Source organism: Drosophila novamexicana, unplaced genomic scaffold (assembly GCF_003285875.2).
Source record: "Drosophila novamexicana strain 15010-1031.04,08,12 unplaced genomic scaffold, DnovRS2.1 tig00000564-arrow-pilon, whole genome shotgun sequence".
Classification (NCBI taxonomy): Eukaryota; Metazoa; Arthropoda; class Insecta; order Diptera; family Drosophilidae; genus Drosophila; species Drosophila novamexicana.
Genome location: NW_020824810.1, coordinates 67,813 through 91,428, shown reverse-complemented (window position 1 = coordinate 91,428; position 23,616 = coordinate 67,813). Strand labels below are relative to the sequence as shown.

The 23,616-nt window shown below is 44.8% G+C and overlaps 8 protein-coding genes across 13 annotated transcripts; 1 reads left to right on the top strand and 7 right to left on the bottom strand.

Moving 5' to 3' along the window:
* Nucleotides 1-58: 58 nt before the first annotated feature.
* Nucleotides 59-1,984, bottom strand: LOC115762198 (alkylated DNA repair protein alkB homolog 8). The gene has a single exon (XM_030704322.1). The coding sequence runs from the start codon at nt 1,982-1,984 to the stop codon at nt 134-136; it is 1,851 nt and encodes a 616-aa protein (XP_030560182.1). The 3' UTR covers nt 59-133.
* A 150-nt stretch (nt 1,985-2,134) lies between these two features.
* Nucleotides 2,135-3,719, bottom strand: LOC115762144 (cyclin-dependent kinase 9). The gene is made up of 4 exons (XM_030704255.1): nt 3,514-3,719; nt 3,348-3,432; nt 3,025-3,282; nt 2,135-2,967 (listed from the first exon to the last, which is right to left on the bottom strand). Exons 1-4 carry the CDS (start codon nt 3,693-3,695, stop codon nt 2,281-2,283), a joined length of 1,212 nt encoding a protein of 403 aa, XP_030560115.1. The 5' UTR covers nt 3,696-3,719; the 3' UTR covers nt 2,135-2,280.
* Nucleotides 3,720-3,944: 225 nt separating this feature from the next.
* Nucleotides 3,945-5,063, top strand: LOC115762146 (28S ribosomal protein S15, mitochondrial). The gene is made up of 3 exons (XM_030704258.1): nt 3,945-4,169; nt 4,231-4,364; nt 4,545-5,063. Exons 1-3 carry the CDS (start codon nt 3,964-3,966, stop codon nt 5,042-5,044), a joined length of 840 nt encoding a protein of 279 aa, XP_030560118.1. The 5' UTR covers nt 3,945-3,963; the 3' UTR covers nt 5,045-5,063.
* Nucleotides 5,064-5,253: 190 nt separating this feature from the next.
* On the bottom strand, nt 5,254-6,633 carry LOC115762145 (zinc finger Ran-binding domain-containing protein 2). Its single transcript, XM_030704257.1, has 3 exons — nt 6,402-6,633; nt 5,879-6,198; nt 5,254-5,816 (listed from the first exon to the last, which is right to left on the bottom strand). The coding sequence occupies exons 1-3, from the start codon at nt 6,503-6,505 to the stop codon at nt 5,275-5,277; spliced, it is 966 nt and encodes a 321-aa protein (XP_030560117.1). The 5' UTR covers nt 6,506-6,633; the 3' UTR covers nt 5,254-5,274.
* A 270-nt stretch (nt 6,634-6,903) lies between these two features.
* LOC115762375 (40S ribosomal protein S24) lies at nt 6,904-7,882 on the bottom strand. Its single transcript, XM_030704555.1, has 2 exons — nt 7,786-7,882; nt 6,904-7,510 (listed from the first exon to the last, which is right to left on the bottom strand). Exon 2 carries the CDS (start codon nt 7,498-7,500, stop codon nt 7,102-7,104), a length of 399 nt encoding a protein of 132 aa, XP_030560415.1. The 5' UTR covers nt 7,501-7,510; nt 7,786-7,882; the 3' UTR covers nt 6,904-7,101.
* Nucleotides 7,883-7,989: 107 nt separating this feature from the next.
* Nucleotides 7,990-10,910, bottom strand: LOC115762371 (UDP-glucuronosyltransferase 1-7C). 3 transcript variants are annotated; one of them, XM_030704547.1, is made up of 5 exons: nt 10,559-10,910; nt 9,781-9,951; nt 9,636-9,726; nt 9,111-9,566; nt 7,990-8,919 (listed from the first exon to the last, which is right to left on the bottom strand). In XM_030704547.1, exons 1-5 carry the CDS (start codon nt 10,559-10,561, stop codon nt 8,036-8,038), a joined length of 1,605 nt encoding a protein of 534 aa, XP_030560407.1. In that variant the 5' UTR covers nt 10,562-10,910; the 3' UTR covers nt 7,990-8,035. The 3 variants fall into 3 exon arrangements, with proteins under 3 accessions (XP_030560407.1, XP_030560408.1, XP_030560406.1); XM_030704548.1 differs by having other exon boundaries at nt 9,781-9,948; nt 10,559-10,909; XM_030704546.1 differs by lacking the exon at nt 10,559-10,910 and having other exon boundaries at nt 9,781-10,395.
* Nucleotides 10,911-12,230: 1,320 nt separating this feature from the next.
* On the bottom strand, nt 12,231-13,565 carry LOC115762374 (peptidyl-prolyl cis-trans isomerase 6). The gene is made up of 3 exons (XM_030704554.1): nt 13,407-13,565; nt 13,120-13,244; nt 12,231-12,839 (listed from the first exon to the last, which is right to left on the bottom strand). The coding sequence occupies exons 1-3, from the start codon at nt 13,494-13,496 to the stop codon at nt 12,437-12,439; spliced, it is 618 nt and encodes a 205-aa protein (XP_030560414.1). The 5' UTR covers nt 13,497-13,565; the 3' UTR covers nt 12,231-12,436.
* Nucleotides 13,566-13,819: 254 nt separating this feature from the next.
* On the bottom strand, nt 13,820-18,625 carry LOC115762373 (solute carrier family 35 member F5). 4 transcript variants are annotated; one of them, XM_030704549.1, is made up of 8 exons: nt 18,407-18,625; nt 17,538-17,867; nt 16,071-16,211; nt 15,948-16,001; nt 15,577-15,893; nt 15,251-15,516; nt 14,768-15,179; nt 13,821-14,685 (listed from the first exon to the last, which is right to left on the bottom strand). In XM_030704549.1, exons 2-8 carry the CDS (start codon nt 17,625-17,627, stop codon nt 14,637-14,639), a joined length of 1,329 nt encoding a protein of 442 aa, XP_030560409.1. In that variant the 5' UTR covers nt 17,628-17,867; nt 18,407-18,625; the 3' UTR covers nt 13,821-14,636. The 4 variants fall into 4 exon arrangements, with proteins under 4 accessions (XP_030560410.1, XP_030560409.1, XP_030560411.1 ...); XM_030704550.1 differs by lacking the exons at nt 17,538-17,867; nt 18,407-18,625 and adding an exon at nt 16,386-16,462 and having other exon boundaries at nt 13,820-14,685; XM_030704551.1 differs by lacking the exons at nt 17,538-17,867; nt 18,407-18,625 and adding an exon at nt 16,791-16,889.
* Between the last annotated feature and the right edge of the window lie 4,991 nt (nt 18,626-23,616).

Here is a 23,616-nt window from a genome sequence, read left to right as displayed (position 1 = left end):
AAGAAATTTACGGATTGAACTAACACATTTAATTTGAAAATATTCTGTATTCATTTATTTTTATTTATAAAGCATATTTTCAAACATTGACTTTTTCAAGCACATCTTTTTGGTTTATTTGCAGATTACATTTTCATTGCGGCATCTTTTCAAAGATCACACAATGATTGCCCTGATCATAGTAGCTGCGCCTAAGCAATACGTCTTCCACTTGCAACACCAAACGCTCCAGTTCCTGCTCTTCGAAGACATGATAGTAGCGCAGAAATGTTGTGCGCTGCTCATCTTTGGTTTTCCAGGGCACATAGACATCCTGCTGCTGGAACTCGGTGCGATTTGTATGCACCGGCAACGGCACAGGCACCTGTAGCTGCTGTTGGTCCAGCTCCATACTTTCCAATTGCTGTGCGAGCTTCTGGCGCTGCGCCTGCTCTGTGGTGCGCTGCTTGTTGACAGCTTTGTTTTGTCGCAAATAGGCCGATTTGTTGTCGTTCCGTCGCTGATCCTTCGCCCAGACGTAGACGAGCGCACGACCGCCTGGACGCAGCACACGGGCCAGCTCACGGAGCGCTGTCAGCCGACGCTCCCCGCTGGCCAGATGATGTATGACCGCAATGCTGATGCAGCCATCAATGCTGCCACTGCGCACCGGCAACTGCAGGCAATCGCAACGAAAAACGTTTCGGCCTCGCGCATTGCTAACGCCCAGCAAACCGAGCGAACGATCACAGCCAATGGCCAGCAATTGGGGATTACAGCCAAGATATTTGCCATTGCCACAGCCCACATCCAGCAGCACCGATTGTGGCGCAAAGCTGTTCAGGAACTCGGCAACTTGCGGCCAGGGAGTGTGGCGCGTATCGCTAAAATGATTCGCAATCTTGTCATAAACTTCATGCACATTTTGCTGCTCCAGGTGACTCGCATGCGTGGCCAGCTCGTCAGTCACCGCCTGTGGAGCTGTGGTCTGACGCGTATCACAGAGCGTCGGATATTGGCAATCGCAGGGTCCTCGGCGCAATCGCCTAAAGGTGAGTGAAGTTCGTTTGGTGCGCGACTGCGTCGTCAGGCTGCCCGCTTGCGTGGGTATGACATCAATGTGTTTGGGCTTGATGCCGTGCGTCCAATCATATCGCGATTCGCCGGACATGACCAGGAGCGAACGGCGTGGCAACAGCACGTGCACAAGCTCCTGACCGCGACGAAAGTCCATGACCACATCGGATTGCAGCGAGAGCGAGAGTATGGGATCTACAAAAGCGCTGTGTGTGTCCACATGCGGTGGTATACCCTGTCCGGGCTCATACTCATTGACAGTCAGCTGATCGGGTGTATCAAGCGCTGGCGCTTCGCTGCAGGCCAAGCGCTGCCACAAGAAATCACATGCAGTCGGAATGGGCTGTTCCAGCGGTTGCAGCGCATCCACATTATTGCTGCCGTAAAGAAACTCATAGCCAAAATGCTTGACATGCCTGTGCTTCAGAGTAGTGTCCGCCGTGCAGGCAGAACCAGGGCCAACAACAGCAACTGCCTGGAGCAGAGCTGCTTCCTCCGCTCCACTGACAAAGTTGGGCAGCAGTACGAGACCATTGGGCAGCGATTTTTGCCAACCGTTTTCTTCTATTTCCTTGGGCAATTGCAACACGTAACTGAGGTAAGCAACGGCGCCCTGCTGACCAATGGTCGCCCGATTGTGCATGCCCTGGTACACAAGCTGGCAATCCTCCAATGTGGTGCATACCAGAAAACAATACGATTTCGAGGGCAGCATCAGCACCTGCGACACTTGGCCGCCTGTTGCGGCAGCCGCAGCCAGTAGCGCTTCTTCGGTGAGACCATTGCTCAGTCCCACATTGAGTATGGCCAGGTAGAGCGTAGGTGAGTCACTTTGAGATACATTACAGTCAGCTTTTATAATTGCCAGGCAACGACGTTGCTTTTTCTCTGCCTTTTTGGCCTTGTTTACCTTTTGCTCAACGTGCATCTCGTCAAGTGTGTGCACAATTGCCTAAAAAATACCAAGAAACCTTAAAGTGTGTACACACTAGCACGTACATATAGCTAGAGATAAAGTAAGTTTGCAGATCAAGGCAAATCCTAGTAAACGCGGCAGTAATGAATTTGCATGTGTTTTGTATGGAAATGTTTGCTTTTCAGCGCACTAACAATATATTTAAAAATATTTATGTTGATATACACTTAAATCCGAGACTTCTTTGAACCGCTGCATATACAGTATGTGTTCACATCTAACTTAATAATAATAATAGTGCTTAAATTCTACCAGACTCTATCAATCATACTATTATCCTGCGGCTTCTGATTCATCGTTGTCAGCTGCTGATGATAGTTGCGCATCTGATTGCTGCGACGTGGCTGCGCCAAATACTCGAACATGCTCTGCAAATGCTGCGAAAGCATTTTGCTTAGATCACTGGGCATGGGATCAGTCCAGAAGAAGTCATGATTCAGTGCTGTATCCGCATCGATGCGTTTCTTGGGATCCAGCGTCAAGAGTTTGTCTAGCAAATCACAGCCAGTCGGATCCTTGACATACGGACGTAGACGCTCCTTGACGCGTCGCTTCTGATTCTTTGGCAACTCAATGGATTTGTACAGTTCCAGTTCCTCGACGCCCGGCCAAACGTCTGGCGTAAATGAGCCGCACAATTGTGAGATAAAGGTCAACTGCTGCTGCTCTGTGTTGCCCTGCATGATGGGCGAACGTGTCCACATTTCGGCCATAATGCAGCCGGCGCCCCACATATCCACCGGCGGTCCATAGTTGCGGTCACCGAGCAGCAGCTCTGGCGGACGATACCACAACGTAACCACACGATTTGTATAACGATTCTTGCAATCGTTCTTTGGAATGCTAAATGCACGGGCCAAACCAAAATCGGCCAACTTTAAAATGCCATGTTTTGTGATTAAAACATTGGCAGCCTTCATGTCGCGGTGCAGAATCTGTAAGAAATGTCGCATAAGTCAAAGTTGAAAGGAGCTCTCGATTTGTTTAGCTACCTTGTTGCTGTGTATGTAGTAGAGGCCATTGAGGAGTTGCTGCATCACTTTCTTGATCTCGCCCAGACTGAATTTGACATTCATATTCGACAGCAGACCGGCCAAATCATGCTCACAGAAATCAAAGACCAAATAGAAAGTGGATCTATAGCCGTTGTGAACGGTCGCCTTGGTGCGGCAAATCTCAATGAGATTGACGACATTCTCGTGCTTCAGCAGCTGCAAGATGCGTATCTCGCGCAGGGCCGTAATGGGAAACTGTAAAAGCATGGTGAAATTGTTATTAATGGGACCAGATTGCAGTTGGAACAGTCTGTACATACACCTTCCTTTTCATTGTCCATGAGCACCTTCTTCATGGCCACAAACTTTTTGTTGCTTTTCTTTTCGCGTGCCTTGAACACCTCGCTGCAGCGTAAACAAAAACAGTTGTTGGTGCAATATATTTTATTTGGATACAACTGACATATGTATGTCCCCGCGACTCACCCAAATGTGCCCTGACCTATTTTGGCCACTTTCTCATATTTACTGCTTTCGTCGCAGTACGGAAAATCGTAGTCCTCGATATACTTTTGTTTCTCCATTAGAGACATGGTACGTGAGGAGCTACCTGATGAAACGCCTGACGTTGTTGACGCTTGTGGTAGCATATGTGACATGTGCGCCATTGTCAAATATTACAAATCCAATTTAAAACAAAATTAAATATCTTAAATTTCACAATTGTCGCAATATCTGGTCACAACAAACACAACACTCACAAAATACACCAACACCTGGTGCTGCATTTTCGCTTGCTTTGCCATGGTGTGTGTACACTGTTTCTGATCAGCTGTGCCCGCTATAATCTAATTTCCGTATTTGTGTGCACACTGGCCAAGTGATATAACCTCTAGCAGTGAAGCGCATTTGGATGCAACACTAAAGTTATTATTTATGAATAAACTATTAAATGTAGTGCACGCCGTGCCACGCCAATTTGTGCGTGACTATGCGTTTAAGTCAGATCTGAAAATCAAATGGGTGCGACCGGAAAAGATATCATGCATCAAGCCGGAGAAAAGCGGCGATCTGGCCAAGCTGCCACCACTGAATCCCAATGAGATTCTGCCGGAATACAAGGACTCCAAGGAGTTGGCAAAGTAATTTTGCTTTTCTCACTTTCTGGAATTCCTTTCAATTCAAATTGCAATTACTTTTCAGTGCCGACGAAACGGTCAAATCAATGTTTTTGCTGAGCAACAATCGGAATCATCTGACTACGCGTTATTATCGTGACCAAATGGTCAAGGAGGTGCAGCGTCATGAACAGGACTATGGCTCCATGGAAGCGACGCGTAAGTACATGTTAATTTTCATGAAACTTATGGGCAAAACAACAGACATATCATTCCTTGCCTAACACTCTGCTAAAAGCCTGCATTCTGGAATAGATTACAGAAGCTAGATCCATCCCATTTGGTGCCTAGGTATCCATATACTATAGCTCTCCTTTTTATTGCCTGCTCAAAAAACAGTGGCCAAAATGACTGCAGTTATACGGCGTTATCAATCGCACATGGAGGTGCATCCACGCGACAAGATGATCAAAGTGCGGCTAAAGGAGCTGATAGACAAGCGTAAAAAGTTTCTAAAATACCTGAGACGCTGGGATTATCCGCGCTTCGAGTGGATTTTGGAGAAGCTGGACTTGGTCTATAAGCCACCGCCGGCGCATTTCCATTGGGTAACGCGTAAAGAGTCTCTGCAGAAGCTGACAGACATCTACTGCGAGAAAATCAAGGAGGAGCGTCTGGAAGCCTATCACAAAGAGCTGCAGGCACAACAGATACCCTTTCTGGAGGATGCCATTAAAAAAATGATATTTGTGCGACAGGAGCAGATTGACTGCGATGTGCCCGTGACCGTAACGGAGCAGCAAATCGAGGATGCGCGCAAGGAGCTGGCAGAGCTCAAGGAACTGCGCGACGCAGCGGCTGCCGCCACACAGAAACAATCGGATGAGACTTTCCATTGATCATTTAAAGGCTACCAAGCAATTAAATCGCCCAATGACATTCTTAAATTATTTGATTTTATTGATTTTCTTATGCGGCGTGGAGTTCAATACATGTCTTGGGCAAATGGCGCAGGCTTAGAAAAATAAATAAACATTCGTTTCTTTGTTTTTTTGCAATAAAGAAAGAAAAACAAAACAAGATGATAGCATGATGATTTCTCCATACGGAGATTATAATTGATGAAAGTCTAGCGCCGAACCGGTGAACGGGAACGTGTGTCGGATCGCTTCTTGTCACGCTTGCCATGGGAAGCGCTGCTGCTGCTGGAGCTGCTTGATGTTGAGCTTGATGACGAGTCGCTGGAACTGGACGAGCTTGATGAGGATGAAGAGGAAATGGACGAGGTGGAGGCACGTGATGCTCTTTTACTGCTCGCGGTAGCTGGCGTTGTCTTCTCCTTGCTGCTGCTGTTGCTATTCCCATTGTCTGTCTCCCTGCTCTTCACATTGCTTGAGGTCACTTCATTGTCGCCCCACAAATCATATTTGGACAAATCGCCATCATCGTCCTCGTCATCCTCCTCCTCCTCGTCCCCTTCGATATCACTGCGTCGCGTGCGTTTCGCATCATCTCTGCCGCGCCCATCGTCATCGCTGCGTTCACTGCCGCCGCCGCCTCTGTCATTATTTTTACGTTTCTTGCGGCGTCCAAATTCATCATATTCGCTGTCTGATTCCTCGCGCTCCTTGTACTCCACTACGCCACGATCATTGTAGCCGCCGCCAAAGCCTGCAAATGAATTAAGCCTTGATATAGTAACCAGGCGAGAATTGGTAGCCAGCTTTACGCACCTGTGCGCTCCTCGACATCCGTGAATTTGGGTGCATTACACATGTTGCAAGTCTGGCGTCGCGCCCAGTTGACGTTGGCACACTTGCTGCACTGCCAGTCCTCGGCGCTGAACAGGCCGCGCGACTTGTCAGCGGCTACTTTGCCAATCTCTGTGCCCAGTTTCTTTTTGGAGGAGCTGCTGCTGCTGCCGCCGCTGCTGCCATTGCCTCGATCTCGATCCCGATCTCTGTCCCTGTCTGGCTTTTCATTGTTGCTAATTTCGCGTTCGCGGTTGCATTTATTGCATTGCAGGCGACGCGCAAAGTTCAAATGACGACAGCTGCAACACAGACACACGCACAAACAAATGCCGCGCGCCAACGCGAGCGGATGGAGGAAGAATAAGAGTAACAAAACAACAATTTATTGTATTTGTCTGTTAGGTTAAGTGGGAGAGGGGGTGAATGCAGTTGTTGTGCCGGATGCAGGACACTCAAATCCTGCGCCATAGATCTCTACGCTTGTAGCTTTACGCGCACTCACTCAATATCTGGGCAAATCCAATCGCCAGCCGAGACGCTGACGCCGACGCCGCCGCCGCCAGTGCTGCCGCCGCCACCACCACCAACACCCCCACAATTCGACATTTGTAGCTCGTTGTGTGGCCTTTGGCTTTTGCTGGTGTGCTGCTATGAATAATTTTCGAAAATGCTGGCCAGCCTAGCAATTGACATTTAAAACAATTTTATACAATTTCTGTATATGAATATTTTTCCGGTTTGGTTTTCTTTTTTTTTTTTTTGCAAATAAATTTGTGTAGCGTTGCTAGTAGGGTTGAAATGCTTGACAGATGTGGCCAGACTGGCGCAGCTAAGGTGTTGCCATTTAAATGTGTTTTGCGGTTCAAAAAGTCTGGCAAGGCCGACGCGACAACTAAACATGCAAATTGTATTTGTTTACGCGTAATTTATGTTTCATTAAGCAAAACATTTAATTTTGCTATGAGTATTGTGCTCCGTAAGCCTTACACTAACAAAGACATGGCTGCATTTACTTTTAGAGTTTTATTTTCTTAAGCATATAAAACAATAGCCGCTCCAAAAAGTAAACAACTGATTTTACTGTTGTTGTCGTTGAATTTGTTAAAAGTTAGACTAACGCATAACCAGCAGCTAAATTGGGAATTGTCGGTGCGCGCCACCAGCAACACACACACACAATCATACGACGCTTGCGGATTGCTTTACTTCTTGCCGGTACCGATCTTGGCCTTGGCGGTACCACGGACCTTCTTCATTCTGTTGCGACGTTCCTTACGCTGCTTGCGTGTCTGCTTCTTCTGTTCGAAGAGACCGTGGCGAGCCAGACGGTATTTGGGCTCGAACTTCTTGGCAAAGTCCAGGGTGTCGTAGATGAGGGCAAAGCCCGTGGAACGGCCACCGCCAAAGTTTGTGCGGAAACCGAACGCAAAGACAACATCGGGCGTCACCTTGTACATGGCGGCGAGCTTCTCGCGAATCTCCGTCTTGTTGACCGACGAGAGTCCCGGGTGGAGCACATCGCAGACCATTTGTTTCCGGGCAAGCAGACGGTTGGTCATGAACTTGCGGGTGCGGATTGTGGCAGTTGTACCAGTCGACATATTGACGGAGCTGTAAAATACACACAAATTAGACTGTGATTTTATACACCAAATTGCAGCTTGTCACAGGTCACAGGCTTTTGTTGTTTCTGTTTTTACTACGAAATCAACATAACCTCAATGCACTAGCTGCTCCGTTGAGCAGCTCGAGACTCCACGTGTGACACGCTGCGCTTGCCACACGTTTTAACACGCTTTAGTCGGCCTGCATTCATATGCAGCGGCATTCACACATTGAGCAGCAAACTTTAAATACGGTTTTGACCAAATTAAAACAATTATTACCTTTTAAAACACTCGAAAAGGTTTTAAACACGTCTGCTGTGCGAACGCGATTCTTTAGAAAGGAAGATGGCCACCGTCGTTTCCCAAAAACTTGGCAGCACTTTTTTCGACAGTGTTGTACCGAACGTTTAATTATCGTTTTCACTGCAGCTCTGTGTATGGCGCACATTCAAATCGATTAAATCGTTTTGTTTTAAACACTTGTTGCTCTATTTGTGCGCATTGGCATTTATTAATTTGCAACTAAAATCTAACTTAATTTTGATAATTTTGCATCGTTACGTTTTCTTTGCAGGGCATATACTACTCCGAAGTAGACGGCAACCAAAACGGCGCATATAACAATCGCCAAAGCAAAGTAAAAAACAAACAAATCAAATAAATGCAAATGATTTGACCCAATATCTATGCCGCGTGTTCTAATCGCAGCGCCGCCCTTATGCCGAACCACATAGTTCACCCAGAACATGGCATTGGCCAACGCGCCTAACGGTCTATCCCGGAACTCGCTGGACACCTCCCGAATGGCAAGCTGATAGTCCTGTTGCGTCGTGAGCTCGTCCAAAGCCCAGCTGAGAGCAGCTTTGGTGAAATTGCTCTGCTCCAGCTGCAGGCCGACGCCCAGGCTAACAGCCAACTGCATGTTCTTGCACTCATTCTGGAAGCTGGGCAAGCCCAGCATGGGCACATGACGCATAATGCCCTCCTGCAGGCTCAACAGATCTCCATTCATGATAAATGCGCGGACGCGCGGATGCGCCAAAATGTCAATCTGTGGCACGCCATGCTGTATCATCACATTTTTGGGCAGACCCTCCAGCGTCGTCACATCGTGGCAGGTCCAAATGAAACGCTCCTTGCGTCCGCCAATAAACTCAAAGAGTATGCGCAGCTTCTCTTTGGGCAGCTGACCGCAGAGCTGTTCATTGCCCAGCTGCACGTAGATGATGCCGTCCCGTGACTCCTCCGCATAGCGCTTCACATTCCAGGGCAATTCGCGCGGGCCGCGTATGTGCAGCCCACCTGCGGGGACAATTTGCTGCACCAATGGGCGTGGCGTCCACAGCGGCACATGAGTATTAAGCAGCAACAAAGCCAAATGCTGTGCCTGAAGTTCCGGCACGTTGGCTGCAACTGCAAGTCGTATTTAAAAACGTTAGAATTCAACATTCAAAATAAGCACAAACGATAGGCAGCACAGTTAAATCGATAAGTGTTGCCGACATTGCTGCCACATCCTCAAAGACAGTGCTGCCACATCTGGTACCACAATTTTGCCATTCACAGTTATTTGTGCCGCCAAGCCGAAAAGGCATAAAACTTACTTTTAAAATGTTTGCGTATTAATTTCTCCTGTGCCGCGTAGTGTTCCTTGTGAAATTGCTTGCGTCGCGAAATACACTCGCGTATGTTGGCCAAGCGCGCCGCGAAACCCAGCTCCGGCGTATACGCCTCAAAATCGATGGGCGAACAGGCGACGGGCACCAGCGCCTCCTGCACCGCGTTCATATAGTTGCCGAAATCTGTGCTCACAATGCCGATGGTGGGCTTATTGTGCTTATAGCCCAACGCCAGCAGCGCCTCCGTGTAGAAATAGTCGACAATAATCACATCGAAGTCAAACTCAGCGCTGGGCAGCTGCAACAAAGCCTGCAACGACGGCTGCGCCAGAAAGTGATCCATGGCCTGCGCCCCGATCTGGGCCAAGGAGCTGCGCAGCCTGCTGTCCGACAGGCGGGCCAAGTCCTCCAGGCTGCCGCCAGCTGCTGCATGTTGTTGCACTGTGGCAAGTCAACAATTAGTCTAATTACGTTTCTGTTCTCATTAAATCCCACTCAAATCACACTTACAGTTGCTCCAAAAGTCATATTCCGGCGCGACGACAGTCTCCGCCACGCGCTCCAAGCGCTCGCCCAGGCCGTGGCCGCCGTAAACAGTTACCTAGCATGGAATGTGAGCTTGTGCTTGTCGAGAGGCTTGGCAATATTTACTCACATTGTGCTCCCGGCCGGCCAGCTCGGCGACCAGGGTGCGCATCACAGCAAAGTGACTCTCGCTGGCGTGTGGAAACAGGACGAGTATCTTGGCAGCGCGACAGTTGCTACCCAGCAGCAGCAGCAGCAGCAGCAGGCTGAGCGTGGAAAGTCCGAGTCCCTTGTGTTGCTGCTGAGAGAATGGATATACATAGATAATTGTGGAGCAGCCGGCGTGGAGCGGGTGAGCTTCCAACTTTTGAATACTACTCCTATTGGAGACGTCTTTATTAGAGTCTAAGCTATGCATATTTGTAGCCCGTCTTGATCTACTGCTGCTGGCCCTGATTTCTTAAGGTTCTGCTCTCTTCCTGCTGTTCCCAACTTCCATATTTGTTGCTGTGCAGGATCTTATGCCCTTACACGAGGGTCACCTGGCTCTTATTACCTATCAATAGATCTCCGGTTCTGCCCGGCATTTCTCTCTGTTCCTCAAGATAATATGAATTTGTTGGGCTCATTTTGTTATTACCAATTTGTTTGTTCCAATCAGAACAGACTACGTTTCTTTTTTCAATTATTTCTTTAACTTTTTGTCAATGATTTCATTTGGCGAACTCGCACACACATTTTCAGATGGATTTCGTAGCTCAGTTTTGTTTTCTACGATTTGATTGGTACACATCATCGACAAGAACAAACTTTCTCAGCTCGTGCGCTTATCAATTAAGTATTTTCTATATATATATATATAGTTCCTGATCTCTTCGATCCCTTTGAAGATACGCCCAAAAACTCACCATTTTGCGACGTTTAAAGTTAATTTCTTCAGCTGATTAACTTGAAATAGTTGCTTTCACATAAGTTTTCACTCTTCTTTCGCAATCCTTTGCCGTTTTGTAGTTTTCACTTCAAGCGCTTTGCCGCGTCGCACTGAATGCTGGCAACAAATAATCTTTGAAATGCGACAGCGTCCAGAATTTCTGTGGTTATTCTCGATGTACATACGAGTAGATCAGCATGTGTGTGTGTGTGTGTGTGTGTATGGGAAACATATGTGGCACACGAGATTGCCGCCGACATAAACAATACACAGTCCACATATGCATATGCATATATATATAAAGCTATATATGAGTATGTGTGTGTGTGTGTGTGTGTGTGTTTGTGTGAAGGGGGTTCAATTGCACTGACACAGGCAAATTTGTAATTGCTCCACTCGAACTTGGGGGCCACATGATCCTCCTCTTCCTCTCTCTCGCTCTCGCGCTCTCCGCTTCGCTGTTGCATGCATATAATTCTGCTTGGAGGCGGGTCAAAGGGGGGCAGGCCACATAGCTAATGTACATACACATCTCATAACTTAAAATGCATTGTACAAACATTTTCTTAGTTTTGATGCAGCTGTTCTTATAATTCCCAAGTAGTTTAGGCATAAAAAAGCCTAAGGTTGATGCACTCTGTGGCATTAAATAGCCAAAAACGTTTCTAATTGTTTTGCTTAGGTTTCAGTTAATTTACGGGCTCAATATGGAAAATCCAAATAAAATTAGGAGAATCTTATTGGAAGTGTACGATCTGATTGGAATGAGTAGGTTTTTAGAACTTGCGGCAAACTCTTTGGCCTGTTATCAGTGTATTTTTGGGTGAAATTTATTTCTTGTTGGAAAATTCCATTGAATTAAGAGCTGAGGAAGCTAAGGAAAATTCTGTCTAGTAGTTGTATATTCCTATTGGAAACCCGCTCACCTCGTTGGCTTATAAGCAAATGTATTTTAATAACGGATTCAAAGCGTTTTCTAGCAAAAGCTTCAACTAGTTCCTATTGGATTAAATGTCTTATATGTTCTGATAAGAAACAAATATATGAATAAGTTCTCAAACGACAAAATTCAGATAGGAACTTATTCATATGATTCTCGAGCACTGCTTACATTTCTTATTAGACTGTTCCAATCGGATTGCAAAGCAAAGCGAATTGATTTGGCAAATGTTTTTTTTTTTGTCGCATAAGCAAGGCTTTTTTAGAACTTGGCTGAAATTGGCATTGACAAATGATATATAAATATATATGTGCCTAACAAATTGACGAGCGGCTGCTAAACTGAAGAACGTGACACGAATTTCGAGTCGACATCTGTGTCAGCTTTTTATTTTTATTAAAAAAAAATCCAGCTAAAATCAGCGCAGCAAAGTGAAAGAGTACAGAAACAAGAATTAGCGACAAAACAGCTGCAAAAGGTGCAGAAGAAACCGGTTCCAATAAAGGGAAGCAGGAAAAGTTCAAAAGACAACACAAACACACACACACACACACACACACCTGGAACAGAATTTGGCATCAAAAAACCAGTTCAATGAACCGAGACACAGAACAAAACAATTTCTCTGTTCTTAGTATTTCTTTCTTTTCTTGTTTTTTTTATCACATAGTTAAATATAATGCATTTCTAGACGTTACAAATTTGAGAATAGTTTTTGAGCCGAGTATATTTGCTTAGTGTACAAATTATTATTTTAAATGCAAACCCAACTCGAACGTTGAGAAAAATCGATTGCTGCTCTACTCTAGAGTACTCTAATTCTAATTGGATTGAAGGACATGCTTTGAATCTGGCAAAATGCAAATAAAAAATGTATATATATATGTATGCATTTATATTTGATTATGTTTGTGCTTAATCTGTGGCATCAGTCTTGGAAACGGCAAAGGGCTCGGCAACGGGAATGGTGCCACTGTCGGCAATAACGACATCCTTGACGGGACGATCGCGTGCATCCGTGGCGCTAGACTCGATTTTGCGCACCACATCCATGCCGGACAGTATCTTGCCAAAGACAACGTGACGTCCGTCCAGCCAGCTGGTCTGCTTGGTTGTGATAAAGAACTGTGAGCCATTTGTGTCCTTGCCAGCATTGGCCATGCTCAGCCAGCCGGCGCCATAGTGCTTCAGCTTGAAGTTCTCATCCTCGAAACGTTCGCCATAGATGGAGCGTCCGCCGGTGCCGTCGCCCTTGGTAAAATCACCGCCCTGGATCATAAAGTCCTTGATGATGCGATGGAACTTGCTGCCCTTGTAGCTATATGCACAGATACGGATAGAAGAAGAAGAAGCAAGCAAACACAATGGGCAAAATTAGTGTCACAGCATTTGGTAAACAGTTCAATTTGGATTAGTCGCTTTTGTCAACTAATTCTCAGTTAAACGCCACGTAATTGATATGAACTACTCCCGCTCTAACCTATAAATACATACGAGTAGTGTGTACACACTTACAGCTAACTGCATACGTGTGCGTGTGTGTGTGTGTGTGTGTATTGCTGGGCCAAATAACGGCGCTTCGTTTTGTTTTTGCTTACCCCTCGCCTTGCGGCTTCTCGGCCAGCTCCTTGAAGTTCTTCACGGTCCTCTCCACAGTTTTGCCAAACAAACCGATCTCAATGCGACCGGCCGCCTCGCCGCCAATGGTGATGTCAAAGAAAACCTACGCAACAAACACATATTCATGAATACACTTGATGAAAATTAAAAAAAAAACAGCGCAGATGATTTATGTGTTTGTTTGTATCGATGTGTGTATACCAAGTGACGCAGGTACACACAATGTGTGTGTGTGTGTGTATATATGTGGGGTTGATGTTCTTACCTTGTCGGTCACTTTGGGTCCTTTGCTTTCATCAGCAACCACAATGCCGGCCGCAATGGCGACCAGGCACAAAGCCAGTTGCAACTTCATTTTCTATAAGTTTTTTTTTCACCACAAAACTTTTTCGCACAAAACACGTCCGCACAGCTCAACCGCAAGACATATACTGAGAGTCGCATTTAACATGACTAGCTGCTGTTGCTCTTAACATGCAATGTTAGCAATAACAGTGCTGTAAAATGTTAACATAACATATCGATAACATTTATGTTAACAGCTATGTTAAGCTTGGGCGCGAATGTAATTATTTTGAACTTAAGTTTTTGCCAGTCATTTGCAAGCGGGTTGCTGTTATAATTTTTTGATAAAAGTCAAACGGGGCAATTAATTGCGGGTTAGAATACATACCAATGCACTTTTATTAATTACGTATGGAATAATTTCATCGCGGGCTTACAATAATATTTAATACGTTTTTGCTTATTGTAAACAATAAACCAACTATAATTATATGTTTTAGCTGATTGAGAATTCAGCTTTATGTTTCTAAAAAAAAAGCATACTGAATTGGGGTCTCACTGCAAAATCATAAACGATTTTCAAAGTTTTCAACATATATGTGTATTTAAATACGATTATAAACTGATTTTGCGCTTCATATAAATAATCAAGAAACTGATAAACATGCTGCAACAGGGAATATCAGACCTGAAACTTTTGAAGTGCTACAATTGAGTATAAAGGGTATATATATATATAAATATATATGTATATAATAAGGTCGAGCACTAAAGCATATAACATTTGATTAGATTAGAAAGAAGAAAAGAGGTTCAGCAAATTTTAAGACCTATCACATATATAGAGATAAACACTAGGACTACAGCTATTTACAGAATGCTAAGATAATATAAATTACAAATAATATTATCTTAATTGTACGTAAAATTGCAAATCAGGATTCTCAGCTCTTAACTTAAAACCAAATCAGGAAATATAATTATTGTATGCATATGAAAGTTGTGCGTAATATCAACTACAACTAAATACATACAATATATTATTGTATATTATATATATATATATATATATATATTTGTCGCTATACATTTAAGAACGATTCGAAACGAACTCGTGAACAGCCAAGTTTGGATTTGCATTGCAGTGAGCAATTTTTAAATGTTGAGAAAGCGCGTTTTGCAAAAGCCTTTCCGGAAACGATGTCAGACTTTAATCGCTGCTATTTATCAGAGATTCCTGTTGCTCATCGTCGGCGACTCTGCACAAAAAAAAAAAAGAAACGAAGGGCGAATGAGTTGGGTATTATTAGGAGAAACGCAATAGTTAGTTATAGAGTTTACCTCACAATGCTTGGCTTATGGCAGCCACAGACTTTTCTATATACAACTTTGAATAGCTTCATCAGCGGATCTGAATCATCGTTGCGCATGAGCAAAACCACAAGCAGCAGGGCAAACACCAGGCCCATGGAGCCCATCCAGTACATAGATGAATACGGTTTGTGCTTGAGGAGCACATCAAAGGCAATTGTTAGCGGTATTTGCAGCGACATGGTCAGCGTGCCAATCAGCGAGGAGGTGAGAAAACAGCCCCACAACCACAAAGCCACCGCCAGCACAGTGCAGATGAAGCCATTCAGAAAGAGCAGCCCAAACTGACCCTGGCTGGGCAGCTCGAACGTTTCGATCTTGGTGAAGTGCAGTATAAAGAAAATCGGCCACAACAGCAACAGATTCCAGAGACCAACAAAGCCTGAAAGCAATTCAAAATCATATTTACAACAAGCAACAAAATAAATAGTTGAACAGAAATGTAGAGTTTACCAAAGAAGAGCGGAATGTCGACCTTTTCCTCGGTGTCGCTTTTTCGCTTAACAAACACCAAATACGAGGCATAAAAGAATGCACTGAAGAGGGCCAACAGGACGCCGCGCGTCATCTTCGAGTCGTGCAGATCGTTTATGCTGATGACCACAACGCCGCCAATGCTGATGGCAGCCGCAATTAGCTTCGTGATGGTCAGCTTATCGCCCATGGCCGAGGGAAACAAAGCGGCCAACAATATGGTGAACAATGTGGCCGAAGTGGATCTGCAAGCAGCCAGGCATAAACTTTAACTGGACGTCAGTTGATATTTACACAAACTTTACCGAATGAGCGTCACCATCGGCTCCTCGTCCATGTCCAGTGCCAGCTGCGAGAAGTAATTGGCCGCAAACCAGAGCAGGCAGAAGAGCAGCGCCGTTTTGGCCGTCTTGTGATGCGTCTTTTGGCGCCGGATACGCATGCTGGCCGCATAGGAGAGCCGTGCCATCAGGGCGTCCGTCGCCTCGTGCGCCGACATCTCACGCACCTCGGCCATCTTGCAGAAGCGGACGCTGCGCACACTCGAATCATCGCTCTCGGTGCCGGAGGGCACGCCATTGATGGGATTGGCCACGCGTATGGGCACAAATGTGGAATCGCCCTGCAATGCAAACGGATTAGAACCAGCAGGAGAGTCAAAACTCGTTTAGCTAACCAAAGCAGCTTGATTTGTGTAGTAGTTCTCCTCGTCGGCATGCTGTTCCATCATCTGCAAGGGTTTACACAAATTAATAGGGTATTCTCAGGGTTAGTTATGCCTGCTCCATTTCATACAAACCGCATAATTGCCATGCTGACGCTCGCAAGACTCCTTCCAGGGCGCAATAATGCCAATGATAAGCAAATATATGCTAAACATCGAGGTCTTAAAGTATGTGCAAAAGAACGGCTTGTCATATTTGTCATCCTCATAGAGAAACTGTTCAACGAGAGAGTTTTATTTATCAAGTTGTATATTGTTTAATATAATTGAGATAATTTCGAGTCAATAGACTTTCGTATGTTTGCAAGAGTTATACAAGTTTAAAGCTGTTGTTGGCCTGCCTCTAAGCTAAGGCAATTCATTTATATAGTTTGAATAGTTTTACGTTACGTGACAGCTGCATAAAAACGCAAAGGTTTCGGTTAATCGCATAATTTGCCTAATTTATATCAATTTTCTTTAATCTGACAAAAGTTGACTTTATATTGAAAAGCTTAACGTTGTCATGGCTTTCTGAGTCTTTCCCTAACGTAACTTTCTACTACGTTACGTTACGTTACAGATTGAAGATTTAGATGGTATTGCTTACTTTTGTATCATAATTTGTATAAATTTTATGTCATCTGATAAAAAGTTGCGTTTATATTGAAAAGCTTAACGTTGTCATGGCTTTCTGAGTCTTTCCCTAACGTAACTTTCTACTACGTTACGTTACGTGGCAGTCGTAAGATTTATCTGCTTTTGTTTAATTTGACTAATTTACATAAATTGTATTTAATCTGATAAAAAGTTTACTTCATATTGAGAAACGTAACGTTGTCCCGCTCGCTGAATCTTAACGTAACGTAACTTTCTACTACGTCACGTTACGTGACAGACGGAAGATTTAGCTGATATTGTTTAATTTGTAATTTTTATAAATTTGGTTTCATTTGATAAAAAGTTTATTTTATATTATGCAAAGGTAACGTTGTCATGGCTTCCTGAGTCTTTCCGTAAAGTAACTTTCTATTACGTTACGTTACGTAACAGACGGAAGATTTAGCCGATATTGTTTAATTTGCCTAATTTATATAAAATGTATTTAATCTGATGAAAAGTTTATATTGAGATACGTAGTGTTGTCATAGCTCGCTGAGTCTTAACGTAACGTAACTTTCTGCTACGTCACGTTACGTAACAGACGTAATGTTTAGCAGCTATTTAATTTGTTTTTTATGCATATACATTTTATTTAATCTGATAAAAAGTAGACTTTACAACTTTACGTCACAGTTCCGGTGATTCTTAACGTAACGTAACTTTCTACTACGTCACGTTATGTAACAGACGTCAGATTTAGCCCATATTGTTGAATTTGCTTAATTTATATAAATTTGATTTTCTCTGGTAAAAAGTTTACTTTATATTCAGAAACGTTACGCTGTCAAAGCTTGCTGAGTCTTAACGTCACGTTACGTAACAGACGTAAGATTTAGTTGACATTGTTTTCCCATTTTTTTTTGCTAAATAAATCTTATTTTTGTTAATTGTTGAACATACCTTGCTCAGCTCGCTGGAGGATACCCACAGAACGTTGACTAGCAAGAGGATGGCCAGCCCCAGGAGCAGCTTCTGAGTGCGCCCGAGCATGGTCAACTTATTCAACGCTTCTTTCGCTCAGCTTTGATTTACTTGCTATCTCACTCGCTTTATTGTTAGTTGAGTGTGCGCCGTTGTTGTTGTTGTTTATAAATTGAATTATTTACGCTTGTGACGCCAAGTTTTTTGTTTCATTTTCGATACTTTGCTCTGCTTCGTCAATGGATTTGGTTGGGGCCTAAAGCGCGCCAGGCGCACAGACTGCGGGTCGGCTCGGTGCTGGAGACATGGCTGCAATGGGAATAAATTAATTGGCAATGCATTTATTGATTTTTTTTTGGCCTGGCTAACGAATCTTATTGGGCCACAAATCGTAACAATTTGATTAACAGGCAATTGGCTTAATTAGCGTCTTGCCTCTTTAAGGGGCCACTCGAATCACTTAACAGCTCCGAGATTATCTCTGTGTGTGTGTGTGTGTGTGTGTGCGTCTGTTAGTGTGTGGGGGGCGTGGCTGCGGGGGCGTTTGTATGTTAATCATTAGCAATAAAAGTGGCGTTGAGCGATAAGAAGAACAACAGTTGTGAGATTTACACATACGTCATATCAAACCTACCCCCCTCGCCCCCCGCCCTGCCCCCCTTCGCGCTGCTGATAAGCAGCTTTAACGCTATTTATAGCCATAACAGCTGTCAAAGTTGAGGCATTTGTTTGGCTAACAAATAATGAAATGCATTTACAATTGTTGTGGAGCACGGAGCACAAAATCAACAAGTCCCATGTTGAACAGTGTATGCGTAAATTTATGCAGTTTCTTAATTAGTTTTTACCTTTAACTGGCCGTTTAAGACGTTCGTCAAGCTGCGCTTTGCTGCAGCCGCCGCCAGACGACTGCGCTGCTCGCGACTGCTTTAAAACGGTTTATTTCAAGTGGTTTCTTAAATTTCTTTCTATTGCTTATGCGTTTTGCTTTTGTTTAATTGTTGCTAATTAGTATTTGTAATTCTACAATGTTTTTTAATACTGTTTGCGTACAATTTGCTTACACACAAAAAGAAAAACAATACAGCTGTCCGGGTTATCGATAACAGAAGTGGCGGCAAATCGATAGGCGCAACGCTGCTTGCCGCGAGTGCTGCCAACTTTCTGTTAGCTGCTACGATAGTTCGCCTATCGATAGACTGTGCGCGCCAAATTTAAATGGCGTTAGTGTGTTGCAGTTTATACCTGCTTTGCATTTAACGCACATAAATGTTGATAAATTACTTGTCTACGCGTACAATTTAATGCTGAATTATGTTGTCACGCCCAATTGACAAGCTCTTAAGTCTGACGAATAGGTGCCAGCATGTGTGTGTGTGTGTGTGCGTGTGTGCGTGTAACTGATATACAAATATAAAGTTGTTACTTCAGATTTACGCCAAAGACAAAGAGATGGCCCCTTCGGCACTGGCAACCACAGACATGGCGACAATCGCCAGGCAGAGCTCGGCACAGTTTCACTTTCATCACTTCAAACCCGATTAAGCACCTCATTTTATGTGTTATTTATCTACTGATTGGATGATGATAAAACGCCAGCAGACACAGGCCCTGGTTGGGGTCGGGTGTGGCTGTCTGTCTGTCCCTCAGTGTCGACGCGAGTGGTTAGGGCTAGATGGTATATGTACGTACGTAAAGTAGCCCCAGCGTTTGTTGGTTTGCTTTTGCCTTTGTCTTTGGGCGTACTTTGCCACGTCTATTAAAAGACAACAAAAATAAGCGTATAAATGCCGCATAAAACAATACAAAGAATAATAGGGCGACATTTTTCATTCCAACTGCCCCGCGGGCCACAGCACACAGACCACGCCCGCTACGGGCACTGCCTCCCCCCCAATACCCTACACCCCCCCTAAAGACCATGTCAGCCAGCTAGTCAGCGAGGCAGGCAGGCAGGCAGGCAGCCACTCAGTCGGCGACACCTGTCAAACTGCTTGGCGCGTATGTGCGTAGGCATAAAATAAATAAAAAAAAATTGACAGAAGGCAAAAGGAGCCACGAGACGCAAGCCGGAAGATGATGATGAAGCACACATACACACACACACACACACACCCACACATACAGACATACACAGCGTATGGCTGTGCACGTGGATATGGCTTACACAGTGGGTGCTGCGCTTGGAGTCGGGGTTGCAAAAAAAAAACCAAGGAAAATAATATTATGTCGACCCATTGAAACGAGCATGATGTAATTTTCTTTTCCGTTAAGTTTCATTTGCTTTTCCTACAAAATGAAAGTGGCCTTCCGTCATTGACAGGCATCATGATGGGCCAAAGACGAAGACGCTGACGGCGGTTGGTTGGCAGGGGCGAGGGTAGAACCTGCTGGTAGTTGGCCCAGCCCCGGGGCACGTGTTTTCCCCCACTTCATTAAAAAATTGCTCTAAAAACAAACAGAACCCAATCAGGTGTGGTTTGCTTGTAATTGCTTTATGACAATTGCTGCGTTAAATAATTTGCGCAATGTTTCTTGTGCAAATTTGTGAGCGCTTTAAGAGAAAAGTGTAGAAAGTTAGATTATTTTAGATGACACATGCCATTTTATATTTAGAAAGTTGTTAAGTTCCTAAAATCTGGCATATCTGCACTTGCAAACGGCTGAACTAGTTCAGTTCCACTAGGATCACTTTTTGTCTCGCTCTGACACATGTCATAAGCCATGCCAAGCAGTTGTCGAACCGGTAAGCAGTGTCATATAATAAGTTATCAGTGAACTGCTTGCAATTGGCGTTTGTAACTAGTTCAACTGAACTACTTTAAGATCAGTTTACTGCTACTTTTGTCTCGCTCTGAACGGCTAAGCAGTGCCATTAAAACGGTTATCTGTGCACTGCTTAATTGCCAGTCAATCCGTTCTCTGACAATCTGGCAATTAATTCGTTTAAATTGCGCCCAAGGCCTTCCGTGTGGGTGTGGATATATAAAAACTTCCCCACCCCCCTCTCTCTTTCTCTCTCACACACACGCGCGCCAAATGACATAATTTGTGATTCAATTATGTTGAAGTTTTGGCCGCATATTACATAAGCAGATTACAGCGCTGATAACAAAGCATTAAACTCATTAGGCGCAACGCACTCAAACAAATGCCACACGCACACATGCATTTGTGTGCGGGTGTGTGTGCGTCTGTCTGTGTGTGGGCAGAGGGCATGTCAGGCCGTGCCCATTAAATGAACTTATCAATACAACAACACAACAAATGTGATCCACAAAACGCTGCGCACCCCCCCCAAAAAAAGGTCCTTTAAAAAAATGAAAAAAAAAAGGAAAGAGAAAAAAATTGAAAACAAGAACAAGTAAAGCTCGACAATAAAGGCAAACAGGACATAAATTGAAGCAAGCCGCGCCAAATATCAACAACAAGCGCTTAGCCAGCCAGCGAGAACGACAAATACACACAAACAAACACGCACAAGCACACACACATACGCACACACACACACACACACACACACACACACACACACACACACTGTACATAAAATACTATATCGCATATCAAGGAAAATCACAACGAATGACCGCCAAAAATTAAATGTCCCCAGCGGACACAGTCAAAAAAAAAAAAAAAAAGAAAGAGAAGAAAAGAATGAAAGAAAGAAAAATAGAAGAAAGGCAAAATCAAGCACAGCCAAAGGCAACGGCGAGCGCGGGCAGCGGGACGTTCGGTTTTTGTGTGAATGGCGTTCTGAGAGTGAGTGACAGCTCAGAGCCAAGATGGAGACGCGCGAGAGACGCACGCAACGTCAACGTCCACGTCGACGTCGACGTCGACGTCAGCAGCGACGCGCAAAGCGAAATGAAAAATGATTGACTTTTATGGCGTAGCGCATATTCGGTCTTTAACATAATATTTCTCATAAAAGTGGGCGCTGTCGGCAGCTGAGCTTAAGCAGAGAGCACCAAAGAAGGAGAGAGAGAGAGAGTGAGGGCGAGGAAGAGAGAGAGCGCGACATTGTCATATAAAAAAATTGGCTAAATGTTGTCGCCGGCACAGAGCACGAGCTTCCGCCAAAGCGAAACACAAAAAGGAAAAAAGAATAAGGAGAAAAAAGTTCATGCAGTTCACAAATTTGATTGTGATGTTCTGTTGGGAAAGGGGCTGCCGGGGGCAGCACACACATTTCCGGTTAAAATAATAATGCGGCACCCACACACACACACACACACACACACACACACACACACAAGCAACAACAAAAGCAATAATTATGGCAAACGAGCTTGCCACGCCTAAAGCCTTACGCCCTTTTGTCGCACCAGTTTGCCAGCTTTGACATGAGCCTTAACCTACAAAGATGTCCTCCACACACTTACACACACACATACACACTCGCGCACAGACACGCTGTCATATACAAGCAACAAAGCAATCGAAACTGCCAGCCCAACCCACCCATCCCCCCGCTGCCCATCACTGGATGCCCCAACCTGCTCGGCTGCCTAGCAGAAGCGACCATTGTTGGCCAAGTGTGTGTGTGTCTCTGTGTGTGTGTGTGCGTGTGTGTGTCGTTGTATGTATTTGCAGGAAATTTCGTTTTATGCGCGAGACAAATCGCACCTTATTATGTGCGTGCATGTGTGTGTGCGAATGTGCCTGCGTGTGTGTGTGTACGTTTCGACTTTTCGCCGCGCCATTATCCACACTCATGCAGGCCAAGCTATATCTATGGCTTTATCACCCAACCAACACACGCTCACACACACACACACACACGTGCAGATGAATATACATTTTACGTGCATATGTGTAAGTGTGTGTGGCTAGCGAATGCGCTATGTTAAGCACAAAAGTCACTGCATACTTTTCAGCTGAACTATATCTGGCTACGTGCACGTGTACACGTATGTATGTATGTGTGCATCGGAGCTTATACACGAAATGACTTTATCCTTCACCTCATCAGCTGTGTCCTGACATGATCTTAACTCAGCTTAATACTCTTAATGTGCCAACTTTGGCTTTGTCAATTTAAGTTCCTAATTTTAATTAGAAGCTGTTTGCTTTTTTTAAGCTATTACATATCTATGTTGCGATAAGTGCAACTCTTCAAAAAGAACTACTTTTAGAATGTTATCGCAATCGAAATTTGAACAGGTTCGATAAACTTGTACGCAAAAGCTGACTTCTCTATTTGAACGGTCACACTGGCTACAAGGTCGCATTTTATGTTTAGCAGGGCGCGAGGATCGGCAAAGTACAATAAAACGCGCTGCCAATTGCTGTTTACTGCGCTGCTCTGCCGCGTGGAGCTCTCTTATCAACAACGACATCATCTTTATCTTTATCATCATGTTAATCGTGATTATCGCTGTGCGCTGCCAGACAGCGACAGAGGTTAACATAATTATGTATGTATATCGGCAGCAGCAATATTTGTGGGTCAACGCCGCAAACTCTGCACCCCCCCCTTCGTGTACCGTCATCATCGATAAATGCTGAGCATTAGTTTAGTTTTTTTTCGGCTTGTGCCTTCCAGCAGCGGCAGCATCAGCAGCAGCATTCCAAGAGCTTCGCTACCCCACACAACGGCCGACGTCGCTGCCAAGGCGACGAGCGACCACCACGCCCGCGAGAGCAACTGTCTGCCTGCCCAGCGGCAGATGTTGATTCCCTTTTGGGTTCTCCCTGCAGCCAGCCCCTCTGCTCTGCTGCTTACCATAGCATATCACGCGCTCCGCTCAGCGCTCTGCTCGCTGCCCGCTGCTCTGCTCGCAGCGCTGCTTTTGGTTTTGGTTTTTTATATTCTCTTTCTGTTTTTTTTTTCTAGTAGCTTTGAACCCAAACAGAGCGCGGCATTGTTTGCTTTGCTTTTGGGCTCCTGCTTTGGCGACTCCCACCCACCCTCCCTCCCTTTGGCCAGTCCCTTTTGTCTATGTGCTCCGCATCTGTGCATACGCCAGCCGCGTGACTTTGCCCAGAGCGTGTGAGCGTGCGAGTGAGTGAGAGGGCGAGCCACTGTCTGTCTGTGTGCGTGTGCGTGTGTGTG